The 14354-nt window shown below is 28.7% G+C and overlaps 1 protein-coding gene across 1 annotated transcript; it reads left to right on the forward strand.

The window, feature by feature from the left end:
- Window positions 1–906: 906 nt before the first annotated feature.
- On the forward strand, window positions 907–1829 carry LOC100266954 (auxin-induced protein 6B-like). The gene has a single exon (XM_002265896.4). It carries the CDS (start codon window positions 1059–1061, stop codon window positions 1548–1550), a length of 492 nt encoding a protein of 163 aa, XP_002265932.1. The 5' UTR covers window positions 907–1058; the 3' UTR covers window positions 1551–1829.
- The last annotated feature ends 12525 nt before the right edge of the window (window positions 1830–14354 follow it).

A 14354-nucleotide genomic window follows, 5' to 3' on the forward strand; every position in this document is an offset into this window, starting at 1 on the left:
ATAAAAAAGCAAAAATTTACATTATACTTAAAAGGATTTTTCAAAATTTTAAAAATTTGAGAAAGTGGAAATTAAATCTTAAAATTTTTTTGAAGGGAAAAAATTGGGTTTTGACTAGCTAATTTAAAAATATATATATAAAAAAAAAGAATTTCAACTTTTATAAATCAATTTTATCTTCGCCCATTTCAAAACATTAAAAATATTTTAAAATACACATTTTCTCACAAGTCAAATAATTATTTCATAAAACGACCTTTTACTTGTCGGATTAATAACACCAATTGATATTTTTTTTTTTACATAAAAAGCGGTTTTAAAAACATACCCATTTTTTTACATAAAAATTCTTATATTTTATATATTATTTTCTGTAATATTACAAATTTTCATATCTATCCCACTATTTGCTTCTTTTTGCTTCTTTGTCTTCTTTAAATACTCTATAATAATATTAAAATTATTCATCTTTAATTTTTCATGTGAGTGTTGTTTATGGGCTGCTAAATGAGATCCTAGTAAAGATCCAATCAAACCTCTAAATTTCTTCTTCAATAGGCTCCAAGCCACGCCTCTAAATAAAAATTAATTATTTTCAGATTTTTAAATGAATAATATAAGGTCCTGTTAAAAAGGTATCATCCCGTATATAGTATTTGATTAAGTTTATAAGAGTGGGTTAGGTAAGAATTTTAATTTTAATTTTTCAAAGTAACTGAAAAACTAAAAATATTATCTAAAATAAGTGTGAAATGGACTCTTATTAAAAGGAGGAAAAATGAAAATATGGAAAGGATATTTTAAAAAAATAGAAACCAAATAAAAACAGAATTTAAAAAAAAAATTAAAAAAAATAACAATATAATAAATATATTATAATATTAATAGCATTGTACCTGTCCCTAACACAGTTCAACTTGCACTATACTTTCTCTGGATTCTTTTTCTGCGAGCTTCCTCTTTTTCTCTCTCCAAGCACTCTGAAAGATCAAAATCAGAATCATCCCTCCCTTGTGAGTTCTTTCGCCTTCCGGAGAGCTCTGTCTGCAACTTCTCCAATGGCTTCTGCCGTCAAGAGTGTCGAAAAGATCCGCCAAATCGTGCGTTTGAAGCAGGTAATGCAGCGATGGAAGACCATGAGTGTGAGTCTCAGACCGCGGTCCATACGCTCCTTCTCCGACTCCGATTCCGACTGCACCTCCGGGTCGATCCGGCGCACCCCCTCCGGGTTCCTGGCCGTCTATGTAGGCGCGGACCGCCGGCGGTTCGTGATCCCAACCCGGCTCCTGAACCTGCCGATCTTCGTGGCTCTGTTGAACAAGGCGGAGGAGGAGTTCGGGCTTCGATCGAGCGGAGGCCTGGTTTTACCCTGTGAAGTGGGGTTTTTCAAAGAAGTACTAAGGTTTTTGGAGAAGGATGAGGCGAAATACGGTGGGTTGGGGTTGGATGAGTTTGTGAAGATGGTTTCCGAAGTGGGTTTTGATTCCTGTAGAGAGACAAGGAATGTGGTGAATGGGTTTACTCCTCTCCTGCAGAAAGCTAGGGTTTGACAACGGAGTTCCGTTAGGGTTTTCAGGGTTGTTTCTTATTTTTTTTATTTTGATTCTTTTGGATTTTAGGGTTTTGTAAATGTGGGGGGTGTTCGGTGGGGGGGTTTTTGGTTCTGACCATCCTTGGACCTAAGTCTTTAATGGCGGATTCATGGGTTCCAATGAGATGTTGTTGAACTTTTCCTTTTCTTTTTCTCTTTCAAAAGGTTTTTTTCAGTGGTATTTTGTAACGCCTAATCTGATGCAAATGCTAATGACGATGAAAATTTCCATGGTTAATTGTTCATTGTTGGATTTGTAATTTCGTTTCCTCTGGTTTTTCTTCTCATAATCTACTACTACATCTGATAGTATTGTTTGTTACAATTTTTGGAGAAGTTGAGGCTTTCACTTTTTCCTTTTTCTAGATTTCTAGTTTTTCAAAAAATTTTCTCTCACATTGAGGGTGAATACGAGATCCTAGGGCGCAGAGAATCCAGTGTTTCACAAAACTACTTCCAAAAATCGCAATGAAAATAAATATCATAAATAAAAGGACTCTCCGTAAAAAATAAAATTGTTTATTTAAGACAAAAACGAAAAGTGTTTTTACCAGACAAAAAGCTGAGAATGCTTTTAAAGCGAAGTTATAACATATCCAAGAAGAAGCATTTAAAATCAGAGTCATGATTGTTTTTCACAACACTTTTTTGGCGAGGTTTTTTGTTTTCTAGATCAAGAAACACTTTTGACAACCAAAGACTGCTTTTTATTTTTTATTTTTAAAAACAGAAAATGAAATATTTTCAAACAAAATCTTTAGGATGTTTTTTTGGAAAGTTATTTTAAGTAATAATTATATAAATATAGAATGATTAAAAATAGAATACTCCATATAAAAATTATTTTTAAAAATATTTAAAGTTTATAAACATATTTTTATTTTACCAAAATTAGAAAATAGTTTTCAAAAACTATTTTTCAGGATAATTTTTCAAAACAGTTACCATCTAAAATGTCTCCAATTAAATTTATCTTTTTTTTGCTAATTTTTAACTTTTTAACCTTTTAAATTAATTATACTGTTTAGCTTGTGAATGCTGATCGGCCCTTTCAATAGTCCAAAATTGCCAATGAAGCCCCCCGGACGTCAGACCTCTTTATGTAGCCAGATTGATCAAAGATTGTGAGTTGGTGCCACTTCTTTAAAAAAAGACTACTAGATCATTTTCTATTGAATTGGATTGGTGGCTTTGCCACTACTGTTGGCCTTGGTTCTGGCTTTATCAAATGTGATTTCAAAGGGGTTGTGTAAAGCGTCAACAAAGCATTTTCAAAAAAAAATTAAATCCAAAAAGTAGTTGATGGGCACATGTCATACACCCATTACGTTTTCATAAAAAAGTTTTATTTTTTTACTTTATCATTCTGCAACATATACGTCAAAGTTTCAATGAGATTCCTACTCCTTTTGTTCCTGTGTGTTGATTCTTCCACTGAGTATCTCTTTTATTTATTCACAATCCTCATACATACTTGCCTCTACTTTTGCCTTATTTAACTTACAATTCTTCATATATTCCACTTGCCCTTTTTTTTGTAAAAAAAAAAAAAAATTCTTTTAGTTAATTTGGCTGTTGTTGTGAGCCCAAATATTGTATTTATATGCTTTGTTAAAATTTTTGTTGATGAAATAATTTTGTAATGTCACCCTCCCAAATATTGTCCATTTTTAGCCAAAAGGGTTTTCATGATTTTAAAATGCATCTATAAGAGTATGAAAAGTCTAAATAGGCTCTTATGTCATTTGTAATGATTTATATTTAATCGACTTTAAAACATATTTATAAGATTAAAAAAAACTTATATTTATACGGTGTCAGAAATTTCATTTTTATATAATATAAGATATAAAAGGTTTATGATTATAAAAGGGTATGGTTTTTTTTCAGAAATTTTTATGCAAAATGTTATGTTATCTATTCGGATATAAGATTTGGATTATTGAATTATCTGAAATAATTTGGAGAGTTCAATAAGATAGCAAATAATATAAATAAATGGTAAATATATATATATATATATATATATATATATATATATATATATATATATATAAATGTAAGGCGAGGGGAGTGGACGTGCATGGTACTGAAAAGTAGTCCTGAAATACCTTACATGTGACATATGACAACAGTATAGAGTGTAAATCATGGTAATGGTGGGAGATGTAAGAAGGGCTCACCAAAATAAATTGATGACATCTTTGAAGATGATAATGATGTTGAAACTAGAAAAGGCATATGACCATGATCCAGATATAGAAGAATATGAAACAAGCACCATTTTCCCTACTCATCATATTCTAAGTAAGCTCATCATCCTACTAAGAACGTAAATATCCATTAATTTTTTTTCATAAAAAAAAATTAAAATAATTTTCAAAATCGTGTTTCATGTGTTCCGTTTTTTTATTTTTCAAATTTTTGTTCATAAACAAAGAAAAAAAAGAAGTTTTCAAACAGTTGTTTTCATTTTTTTTTATATCTGTTTTAAAAAATAATTATATAAATATAAAGAATGATTGAAAATAAAATATTACATATACAATTTATTTTTAAAAACATAGAGAATAAATTAAAAATATGATCATGAAAGGATTATTATTATTATTTGAATAAGGTATGAAGGTATGACAAAAAGAAGAAGACATATATTCTGTAGAGATAGCAGTACCAACCACAAAGGTGAAGGACATGGCATTAAAAAGATTGGGATCACATGGGATGTGATAATTGAAAAAGGAGATAAGGTAGGACAAAGGAAAGAAGCGGAGCAGGGCGAATGGACTTTATATGTGGAAAGTTGAAAATAGGAATAGGATACGGAGGTTACGGACACATTTTCAAAACAAGCCCACCACCCGGAATCTCTCCATCTACCGTACTCCATCCTTTTCACACTTTCCAACTACTTTTCCTCACTCCCTCCACTACCTTTTCTCTTTTTACCTTACCTTACTTTACCCCTCTCCCCATTTTTTTTCTCTCACCAAATTGCCCCTTTTTTTTCTTTTAAAATGTGAGGTAAATGAAAAGTGAAAAATAAATTATTTTTATTTACATTATTAATTTTATTTCACTTAATTTTCTTTATCATTAAAATATTAAATAATTTTAAAATATTTAAAATTCTAATTAATTTTAATTATATTTGTTTTTTTTTTTTTTACATTTTTTATAGCGAAAGAGTATATTGGGTTTCTAAAACTTTTAAGGGAAAATATAAAAAAATACCAAAAAAAAATCAATAAATTATTTTTTATTTGTTACTTTAAACTCATTTACTTATTTTAACTAAATAATATAAAAAATAAATATTTTAAAAATATAAAAGTTTATAACTTATTTTTATTATATTTGATTTTTTTAATAATTTTTTATAGACAATCAAATGAGAAAATAATTTTTTTTATATTTTTTTTATTTTCTTAATACTTTTTAAAAATCAAACATAACCTTAATCTTTGAAAAAAAAAATCCCTTATACATTAATTTAATTTTTTAAAATATTTCTATTTTGAGTTTAAAAATCTTATATTTAAAACCCCTCATGCATATGGATCCAATGAATATTATTAACAAAACATATCAATAATTTTTTTAAATCTTATATGATTTTAAATATTAATTAATGAATATGGAATTTTATTTTATTTTTATTATCACTTATATATGTTTAATTAAATTAGATAAAATAAAAAGAAAAAGAAAAAGGCAGAGAGTGGCAAAGCTGTAAATAGTTGAGAAAGTGTGGGAATTTAGTAAAGGATGTACGACATTGATTAAGAATTACGGATCCACGGCCGAATCTTGTTTCAGTGGAGTATCGGTTAAAGCTATTTCAACCCTCACGTTTTCCCATGTTTTTGTCGGATAAAACAGCTAGCGGTTTCTGTTACTCGTAAAGTTTTTCAACTCCCATGACCCACGCTGATTTCAACAGGGTGACTTCCACGCTCTTCATCCACTCTCCATGTGCTTCGTGTGAAAAAAAAAAAAAATTCTTTTGAAAATAATTTTTATTTTTATTCAATAATTATTTTTCTATAATTTATGATTTCGAAGAAAGATTTTATCTCATTCATTTTACACTACTTTCCCGCATAATAATGTTATTTGCAATATTTTTAAAATTAGATCAAAAATAAAAAAAATTATCTATTCATAATTCAGTGATTCGATTAATAATTAAACTATTATTTAATCGATAATGTTATAAATATATAATTTATATTTTATTAAAATTAAAATTTGAATATTTAAAATATATAATTAAAATTTAATATTTTTTTTTATATTAATGTATTAATATTTTAAATTTTATTAAATAAAATATATATAATATTTAAATATGAAAATATATTGGAAATGAAAAAAAAATTGTATTATGTAATGTTATATATATTTTATTTTTAAAAAATATGCCATGTAATTTATTCCCCATTAAGATACAGTACAAACTACAAACAAAGAAGTGGTAGAGTCCTCTTATAAACCTGCCCTCATGTTGCAACATTAGAGCTGATTTTTTCTTTAAATCCCCCATATATATATATATATTTCTTTACATTGATCCCACATTGGATATGAGAGGACATATAAAGACCTTTCATAATTCTCTTCCCATTTAATGCAGATTGAGAGGTTATTGGTCCACATGGATGGCTATTGCAAGATAAAAGAGTGGGCATGAATGTTGGGCCGTGAGGGGGAGGCTTGGCTGGGCCAAAAAATGAAGGTGGTGTTGAACCGTTCGGTCGGTTTGCCGTTCGAACTGCTGCCGATCCAATAGATAAATGGTTTAAAAGAGGCAACCGGAAATGGTTATTTGATTAAAAAAGGGTAATTAGAAACCAATTTTGGAGACTTTCAAAATTTTTTGGCCTTATTTGATAAAAATGTCCTCATTATTTTCTTGTAAAAATAATATTTTATTAAAACATATTATAAATACTTAAAATAATTAAGGGTATTTATACTTTTCAAACAAAAATATAAGAGGTGATAAATTTACAAATATAGTATTATTTCATCTCTTTTAATTAATTAATTTATATAATATGGAAACGCAAATATGTAATTTAAAATTAAAAAACTACTCTCTAATGGAATAGTTTGTATTCCATCGGAACGGGAGATGAAAATATAGAATATTGATTGGACTTTACATAAATACAAGGATATGATATGCAAATTTTGAGAATAAATTGATCAAGATCCTGAAAATATTGAAAGAAATTATAAAAATGGTAAAATAAATATAATATACATAAAAAAATAGTTTTATTTAAAAAAAATATAATCTATACGATAAAATTAAAAATATTGAGTAATGATATAATATGCACAAATGAGAAACATAAGTTTTGATAATCTACATTCAATATAAATGTGGTAGTAAATATTTGATCTCATTAAATGTTAATCATTTCTATAAATTATATTTTAAGGATTCCATTTAATACCAAAATGAAGACTAATGTGATCGCATAACACTTGAGAATGAAGGAAGATCCTCTTGATATAGACAATATTGATATCATAACATGGAGTTTACATATTTTTGATTGTAAATGTTACATAATTGATTGTAGTTATGATTCATGAACATGTCATATATAGATCTCTTAATTCCTTCTTACATTTTTATTATTATTTTTATGGATGAGAAACTTTGAATTCATTTGTCGGATCTAGAATGTCATATCACATTTGTGTAGAAAGATAGTTAAATATACCATAGTTTTTACAATTTTAACTTGAACTTATCCTATATCGTGGAAGAGGTCATCTACAATTTTAAATATGAGGAGAGGTCATCTATAGAAATATAAATAAGGAGGATAAATGTTAGTCATATTTGATGAGTCATTTTGTTAAGTCTTTATACTCATGGATTCAAAACCAACAAAAAGGGGCTCTTTGTCAAATATTGCTATATACATAATTTCTTTTTTAAAAAAAAATTAAAAAAAAAATAGTGACCAAATTAAAATTTGATTAATCTAAGGAATGTGGGTACAATTGCTATTTGTCCTCTAATTCTTTTTTCATAGTTGTTAATTGAGGGTTTGATCTCAAATGAGAAGTGTTTTTAGTGTGTTAATTTTTAGGCTACTAAGAAAAGAATCATAGCTCGACTTCTCTCTAGTAAGAGTGAAGTTGTTATTTCTACCAAATCGTTGTTTTATCTTGAGTTTTTAGTAAGTTTTCTTAGTGTGTCATGGCTTCTTATAGTAATTACACCAAAGTCTGTCTTTATTGATGGATGGTTTGAATGTCTACCCTTTATTGCTTTTGAAGATAGGCCATAGTTCTTTAGAGAGGATAGTTTCACTACAACCAAAAACAAATGGTCACGCCCTAAGATCCACTTCAAGGGTGTGACGGTCATTTCACACCTCAAACCCAAAGGCTTAAAGTGTAACCTGACCAAAACAATTATCTTGTAATTGGAAGTTACCAATTACCAAATACATGTTTAGAGCGAAACAAAATTCTAAAATCTTCAAAATTTAACTTTAAAACTAAGCATCCATCAACCAAAATCTATTATTGAAATAGATTGCAAACTTAAACAATTCAAGTACTAACAAAATTTTCATAAGCTCCAAATCTCAATTTTAGACTATCATAAATAAAAAAATTAAAAGTTCAAAATCTAAATAGCTTCCAAAAACCAAATAATCCAAATGAACATAAACTTATAAGCTAACAAAGTCCAAAAATAACATCCTAAGCAAAATCCTAATGATGACCATTCCCCGACCTAGCCATCACTCCTCGCTCGAACTCAGGGTACCTAAAAAGTAATTAACAAATAGGAATGAACTCAAAGTCCAATAATGAACATTAATGCAGTCCATGGATCAAATATTTCAAGTTCACTTGCAAAATAGGAGATATTATAACTAATTATTTTCATAAACCTTTGAGTCAGTTTTTCTAATACATTCAAAACTTTTAATTATACACTTTCATTTCTGATTCAAACATTTTCATATCAAATTCAGTCAAAACATTCAAATAATTTATTTACTCTGGTCATCAAACATTAAATGGTGCCCAGTAGACATTAGTTCTACCATCACCAGAGTCATCTATATTTGTCCCTATACCTATGCAGACTGACACATCTACTCAGTTAGGTTTACCCCAACCATTCTGAGGGGTAGGCGTGGCCTACGTCGACTTAGATTGCTACCTCCACCACCACCTCTATTTCCAGCTCCAACTCCATCACAGACAATTGTTCTTCACGTGTCACATGCAATACTTGCTACAGTTAGAGAGGAGCGCAAAAAGGAAGAAATTACCAATTACACATAGGTACTCTCTTTGTGGAGGCATGTGAGATTATATGTGTTTTTCCCCCCACTATATAAATGTTTAGTGGGTATTTTTTGTGACTTTGATGAAACTACTAAAAATTACATTTTGTAGTAGATTTTTTCTAATTAATTTCATTAACTAATTTTGTCAAAAAATCTATATATGAAAACTTAAAAGTATACTATTATTTCAATAAAGATATATTTTTCATAATACAAATAAATTAATATCTTAAATTAATAAATTAAATAATTTTATATCATATTTATATATCATTTAATTTTATTATTTTAAGATTATTAATTTATTGATAAATAAAATATTCATTTATTGTATTATATTTATCAATTTATGTTTATTGAAGTAATACTAGATTCTTAATTTTAAATATAAATAAATTATTATTAAAGTATATATTTTTAATTTCAATAATAAGTTGTAATTTAATATTTTTTAATTAATTTAGAAAGTAAAAATAAAAAAAATATTAACTGAAACCTCAGTTGGTAACTGAAACTTCAGTTAAAAAATCGAAGCCTCAATTGACAACTATACCTTAAGAGTATACTATTATTTCGATAATAATAAATTTGTCATAATACAAAAAAGTTAATATCTTAAAAAACAACAAATTAAATATTTTAAATCAATAAATTATACAATTTTATATCTTATTTATATGTTTTATAAATTTATAATTTTAAGATTATTAATTTATTAATAAATAAAATATTCATTTATAATCTCTTCTATTTATCAATTTATGTTTGTTGAAGTAATATTAGATTCTTAAGTTTAAATATAAATAATTTATTATTAAAACATATATTTTTAATTTCAATAATAAATTGTAATTTAATAGTTTTAATTAAATTTTAAAGTAAAAAATAAAAAATAACTAAAACCTCAATTGAAAATTTAGACTTTAATTAAAAAATGAAGTCTTAGTTGCCAATTGAGGCTTTAGTTAAAAAAAAAAAATGGAGCCTCAATTGGCAACTACAACTTTAGTTCAAAAATAAAATCTCAGTTGCTAATTGAGGTTTCAGTTAAAAAATAAAACCTTAATTGACAAATATCGTTTCGATTCAAAAATAAAGTTTTAGTTGTCCTTTGAGACTTTAACTAAAATTTAAATATATATATATATATATTTTATGACATGCCTCCTATGTGGCATAGAGATTAATTTAAATATAAGTTTCATGAAGTGGTTATACTTTATATATATATATATATGGGTTGGTTGGTATAGGGAAAAGGTACGACTGGCCACGGGTTATATTTTACAGCTATATGTATCTAGGATAATAGTGTTATGGGCTGGTATGAGTGAGAAAGGTAAGTGTAATTTGGTTAATGGGTTATGGGACACTTTAGGTAGCTCAAAAGATGAGTTGTAGCAAGGCAAGACAATTAACGGATGAACGGAAAGGATGCTTCTTAAACATTAATATATATATATATATATATATATATCTATGGACCCCACATTTCGGCTCAATGCATTCCCACTCGATGGCGAGCTCGCTTTTTATTTGAAAGATGATTTATTTATTTATTTATTTTTTTAAAATGACTTGGAGTTGCCACTTATTTTTGTTTTATTTTTAAAAGGGAAAACAAAATAAGAAAGAAAAATCCTAAGTATGACTCTTGAAGGAAAAACAAGTTTGTGAAAAAACTGAGTCTGGGTTCGGGGGTTAAGTTACTTATCGGGAAGGTACGGTAAAGACCGTAACATCCCTCTAACTCCCTAAAAACAGATCTTTACTAATAAGATGAAGTAAGCGTGACAATTGGGAAGGAAATCAACTGATACCAAAGTGATCACAAATCAAAAGCAAGTCATGATAATGAATAAATGAACAAAGCAAGAGCGAGAGCGAGAGCGTACATTGGCAGGAAGTAACAAAGCATTATCATGAAACAGAGTTAGTGCGCAATAACAAATACAAAATATATCGCGCATAGTGTAAGACAAAGATCAGACAATATTCATTAAGCATAACAGTTGACGATCAGAAGAAAAATCTCATATGTAGGGCCCCCACCAAAGGCCAATTGATCTTGCATGAATTAATCTCACAAATTCCATTATTTTGGAATTATGAAAATTGTCTTCTTGCTTATTTAAAATTAAGAGAAATAGAAAAAAAAACATTTTAAAATCAAAGAAAATTTTATGAAAGCGCTTGCCTGAAAGAAAAAGGCAAAAAGTTTATTAAAAACGGGATTTTTGGTGCCCTTGAACTTTAAGTAAAGATGAAAAGTGGTAGAATTAAAGAAATATTTGACAACAGGTAGTCAAATTAAAACTATTCGAGAGAAAACTGGATTTTTGGGATTTATTTGAAAATTGGAGTCTTGGGAATTAAATTTGAGAATTGGAATTTTGGAAACTAAATTTTAAAGAAATTAGAATTTTGAAAATTATTTGAGAATTGGAGTTTTGAAAATTAAATTTAAGAATTGGAATTTTGGAAATTAAATTTGAAAGAAATTAGAATTTTGAAAATCCTTTGAGAATTAGAGTTTTGAAAATTAAATTAAGGAATTGGAACTTTGGAAATTAAATTTGAAAGAAATTAGCAAATTATTTGATAATTGGAGTTTTAAAGATTAAATTATGGAAATTAAAAACTTGGAAATATTTAAAAATGGAAGTTTTGAAAATTGGAATTTTGAAGAATTATTTGAAGATGAAAATTTTAAAAATAAATAATAAAATATAATAATAATAATAATAACGAAATCAATAATGATTAAATAAATAAATGTGAAAATTTGAAATTTGGAAATCAGAAATTAAATTTGGAGATTGGAATTTTGATGAATTATTTAAAGATGAAATTTTATAAATAAATAAATAAATAATAAAATAATAATAATAATGATTAAATAGATAAATGTGAAAATTGGAATTTTGGAGTTCGAAAATCAGAATTTTGAAAAATTATTTAAAGATGGAGTTTTAAAAATAAATAAATAAATAAATAAATAAAATAATAGCGAAAATAATAATGATTAAATAAATAAATGTGAAAATTGGAATTTTGGAAATTGGAGATTAAATTTGGAAATTGGAATATTGGAAGAATTATTTAAAGATGGAACTTTAAAAATAAATAAATAAAATAATAATAATAATGAAAATAATAATGATTAAATAAATAAATGTAAAAATTAAAATTTTGGAAATTGGGAATTAAATTTGGGAATCATAATTTTAAAGAATTATTTTAAAGATGGAATTAAAAAAAATTTAAATAAATAAATAAAATAATAATAATAATGAAAATAATGATGATTAAATAAATAAAGGTGAAAATTGGAATTTTAAAAATTGGAAATTGAATTCAAAAATTGGAAAATTGGAGAACTTATTTGAGGATGAAAACTTGAAAATTACGTTCAAGAATTGGGACTTTGAAGAAGTAAAAACAAATGGGAGTTAAAAGAAATAAATAAATAAATGAAAATTGAATTTTTGAGCATTTTGGATTTGACTTGTAGGATAAAAGAATTAAAAAAAAAACAAAAGAATGATGAGGCATGACCATTGCATGCCAAAGTGGCTTTGCATGGCCCATCTCAAATCATTTCCCTTGGAAAACTCCACTTGGAAACCTATTTGCCAAGTTGTGTGTTAGGTTGACCTACGAATGCAACATGTTAATTGCTTGGAAACGAGCTACTGCAAGTGGACTTTTTGCTGCTTTTCCAGAACCTTAGTTTACAACATAAAAACCCATAAACCTCTACCATTCCATACCCCACCGAATGTGCATTCCAATTCTTTCGGCATGTATTTTTTTTTTTTTGTTTCTGCTTCATGCCCATGTTTTAATATTTTATCATGAAACGATTCAAAGACCCAAAAGCAATTGGAATTTACAGAGAAAATCGATTGAGAGAACATCACACTATAGTGTGAGAGAAAGCAAAGAGAGTTTTTGGAGCCGAACAGCTGAGACCGACTATGAATTTAGAGAGAGAGAGAGAGGAATGAGACTAAAACAGGGAACAAGGAAAGTAGAGAGAGAATGGTGGTGATAGGAATGCAAAGATGGGTATGAAAATGTGGAGAGAGGGAAGGACGGTATATGGTAGAGAGAGAAATGAGTTTTGGGCATTTGAAGAATAATGCTAGGGTATGGTGGTAGTGGGCGATAAATAGAGAGTTGGATATGGTAACGGGCATGACGGGTGAAGGATGGCCATGGGTGGTGAGAGGTGGAATGAGCATAGAGATACATACACGTGGAAATAACAAAAACGAGCGGGTGGGAGGTGAACGACATGAGGAGATAGGTTAAACGAGCATGGGGGGTGATTGGGGTGGTCGTGTACATGGGGCTCCATGCACGTGAAAGAAATAATAGAAATGAAAAGAGGGTGGGTTTGATGGGTGGTGTCTTTGCATACTTCTCTCTTCTTCCATCCATAACTTCTCTAATTGAGCCATGACTCTGAATTTCCCACAGCAGCAATGATTGTCACAAACATAGCTCCATCTATTTTCATCAAATTCCAAACCAAACAACCGACCAAACGCGGCACAAATACAGGGGTAATAGCCAAGACAATAACTAGGGTGAACTATGGGGATTAAACAAATACTAGAACATGTAACGCAAGATAGTATAGAGCTCCACTTCAGGTGGCATCCATGAGCTCAAAACAAGTGGGATCAATAGAGAAAATAAACATGAGTTACATATACCAAGTTCAGAAACCAAACTCATGCATCAATCTTATACCAAGAAAAACAAAGAAAACCCGAGAATAGGTTATGCACATAGAAGACTGAATTTAACCATGACAACCAAATGACTCTTCTTATCCACGTCGAAGCAGTAAATTGATATCCAGAAAGACAGTTGAGAATGGGAGTCAAACCGTGTAAAAATGAGAAGATGATAAGCTATAGTAATCATACTTGGAAAGCACTCCTCAAGCGGAGGGTGGCTCCTCTAGAAACAGAACATGCGTCTCATTTTTCCCCTCAAATTTTTTTAGTTGATCCCTCCATTTTTTCTCCCCCTCAAGTTCTCTCCAATTTGTTTTCAAATCCTCTCTCTGTAACCCTAAAAAAAATGCCTTTTCTCTGCCTTAGAAAAATCTGCCCTTTTCTCAGCTATCCCCTTACCTCTCTGCAACTAGCCATCTTTTCGCTCAGTTATGTCTCCCATTTTTGAAACAACTCACGCATCAACTCTTTTCTTCCTACTTTCCATCCCGTCTAGCCAGCCAAGGACAACTCCTTCATTAGCAGCTCTCTTTCACTTCCAGTCCCCTCTTTGGCTGCCCAAGGACAACTCCTTCTCGAGGTGGCTAACAAAATCATAATAAAAAGAATAGAATAAAACCCTTCTATCCAAGGAGGGTCTACAAATATGACCCTCTTCAGTAGAGCTCATGAGTGTAA

This window comes from Vitis vinifera, chromosome 11, assembly GCF_030704535.1.
Source record: "Vitis vinifera cultivar Pinot Noir 40024 chromosome 11, ASM3070453v1".
NCBI classification, from domain to species: Eukaryota; Viridiplantae; Streptophyta; class Magnoliopsida; order Vitales; family Vitaceae; genus Vitis; species Vitis vinifera.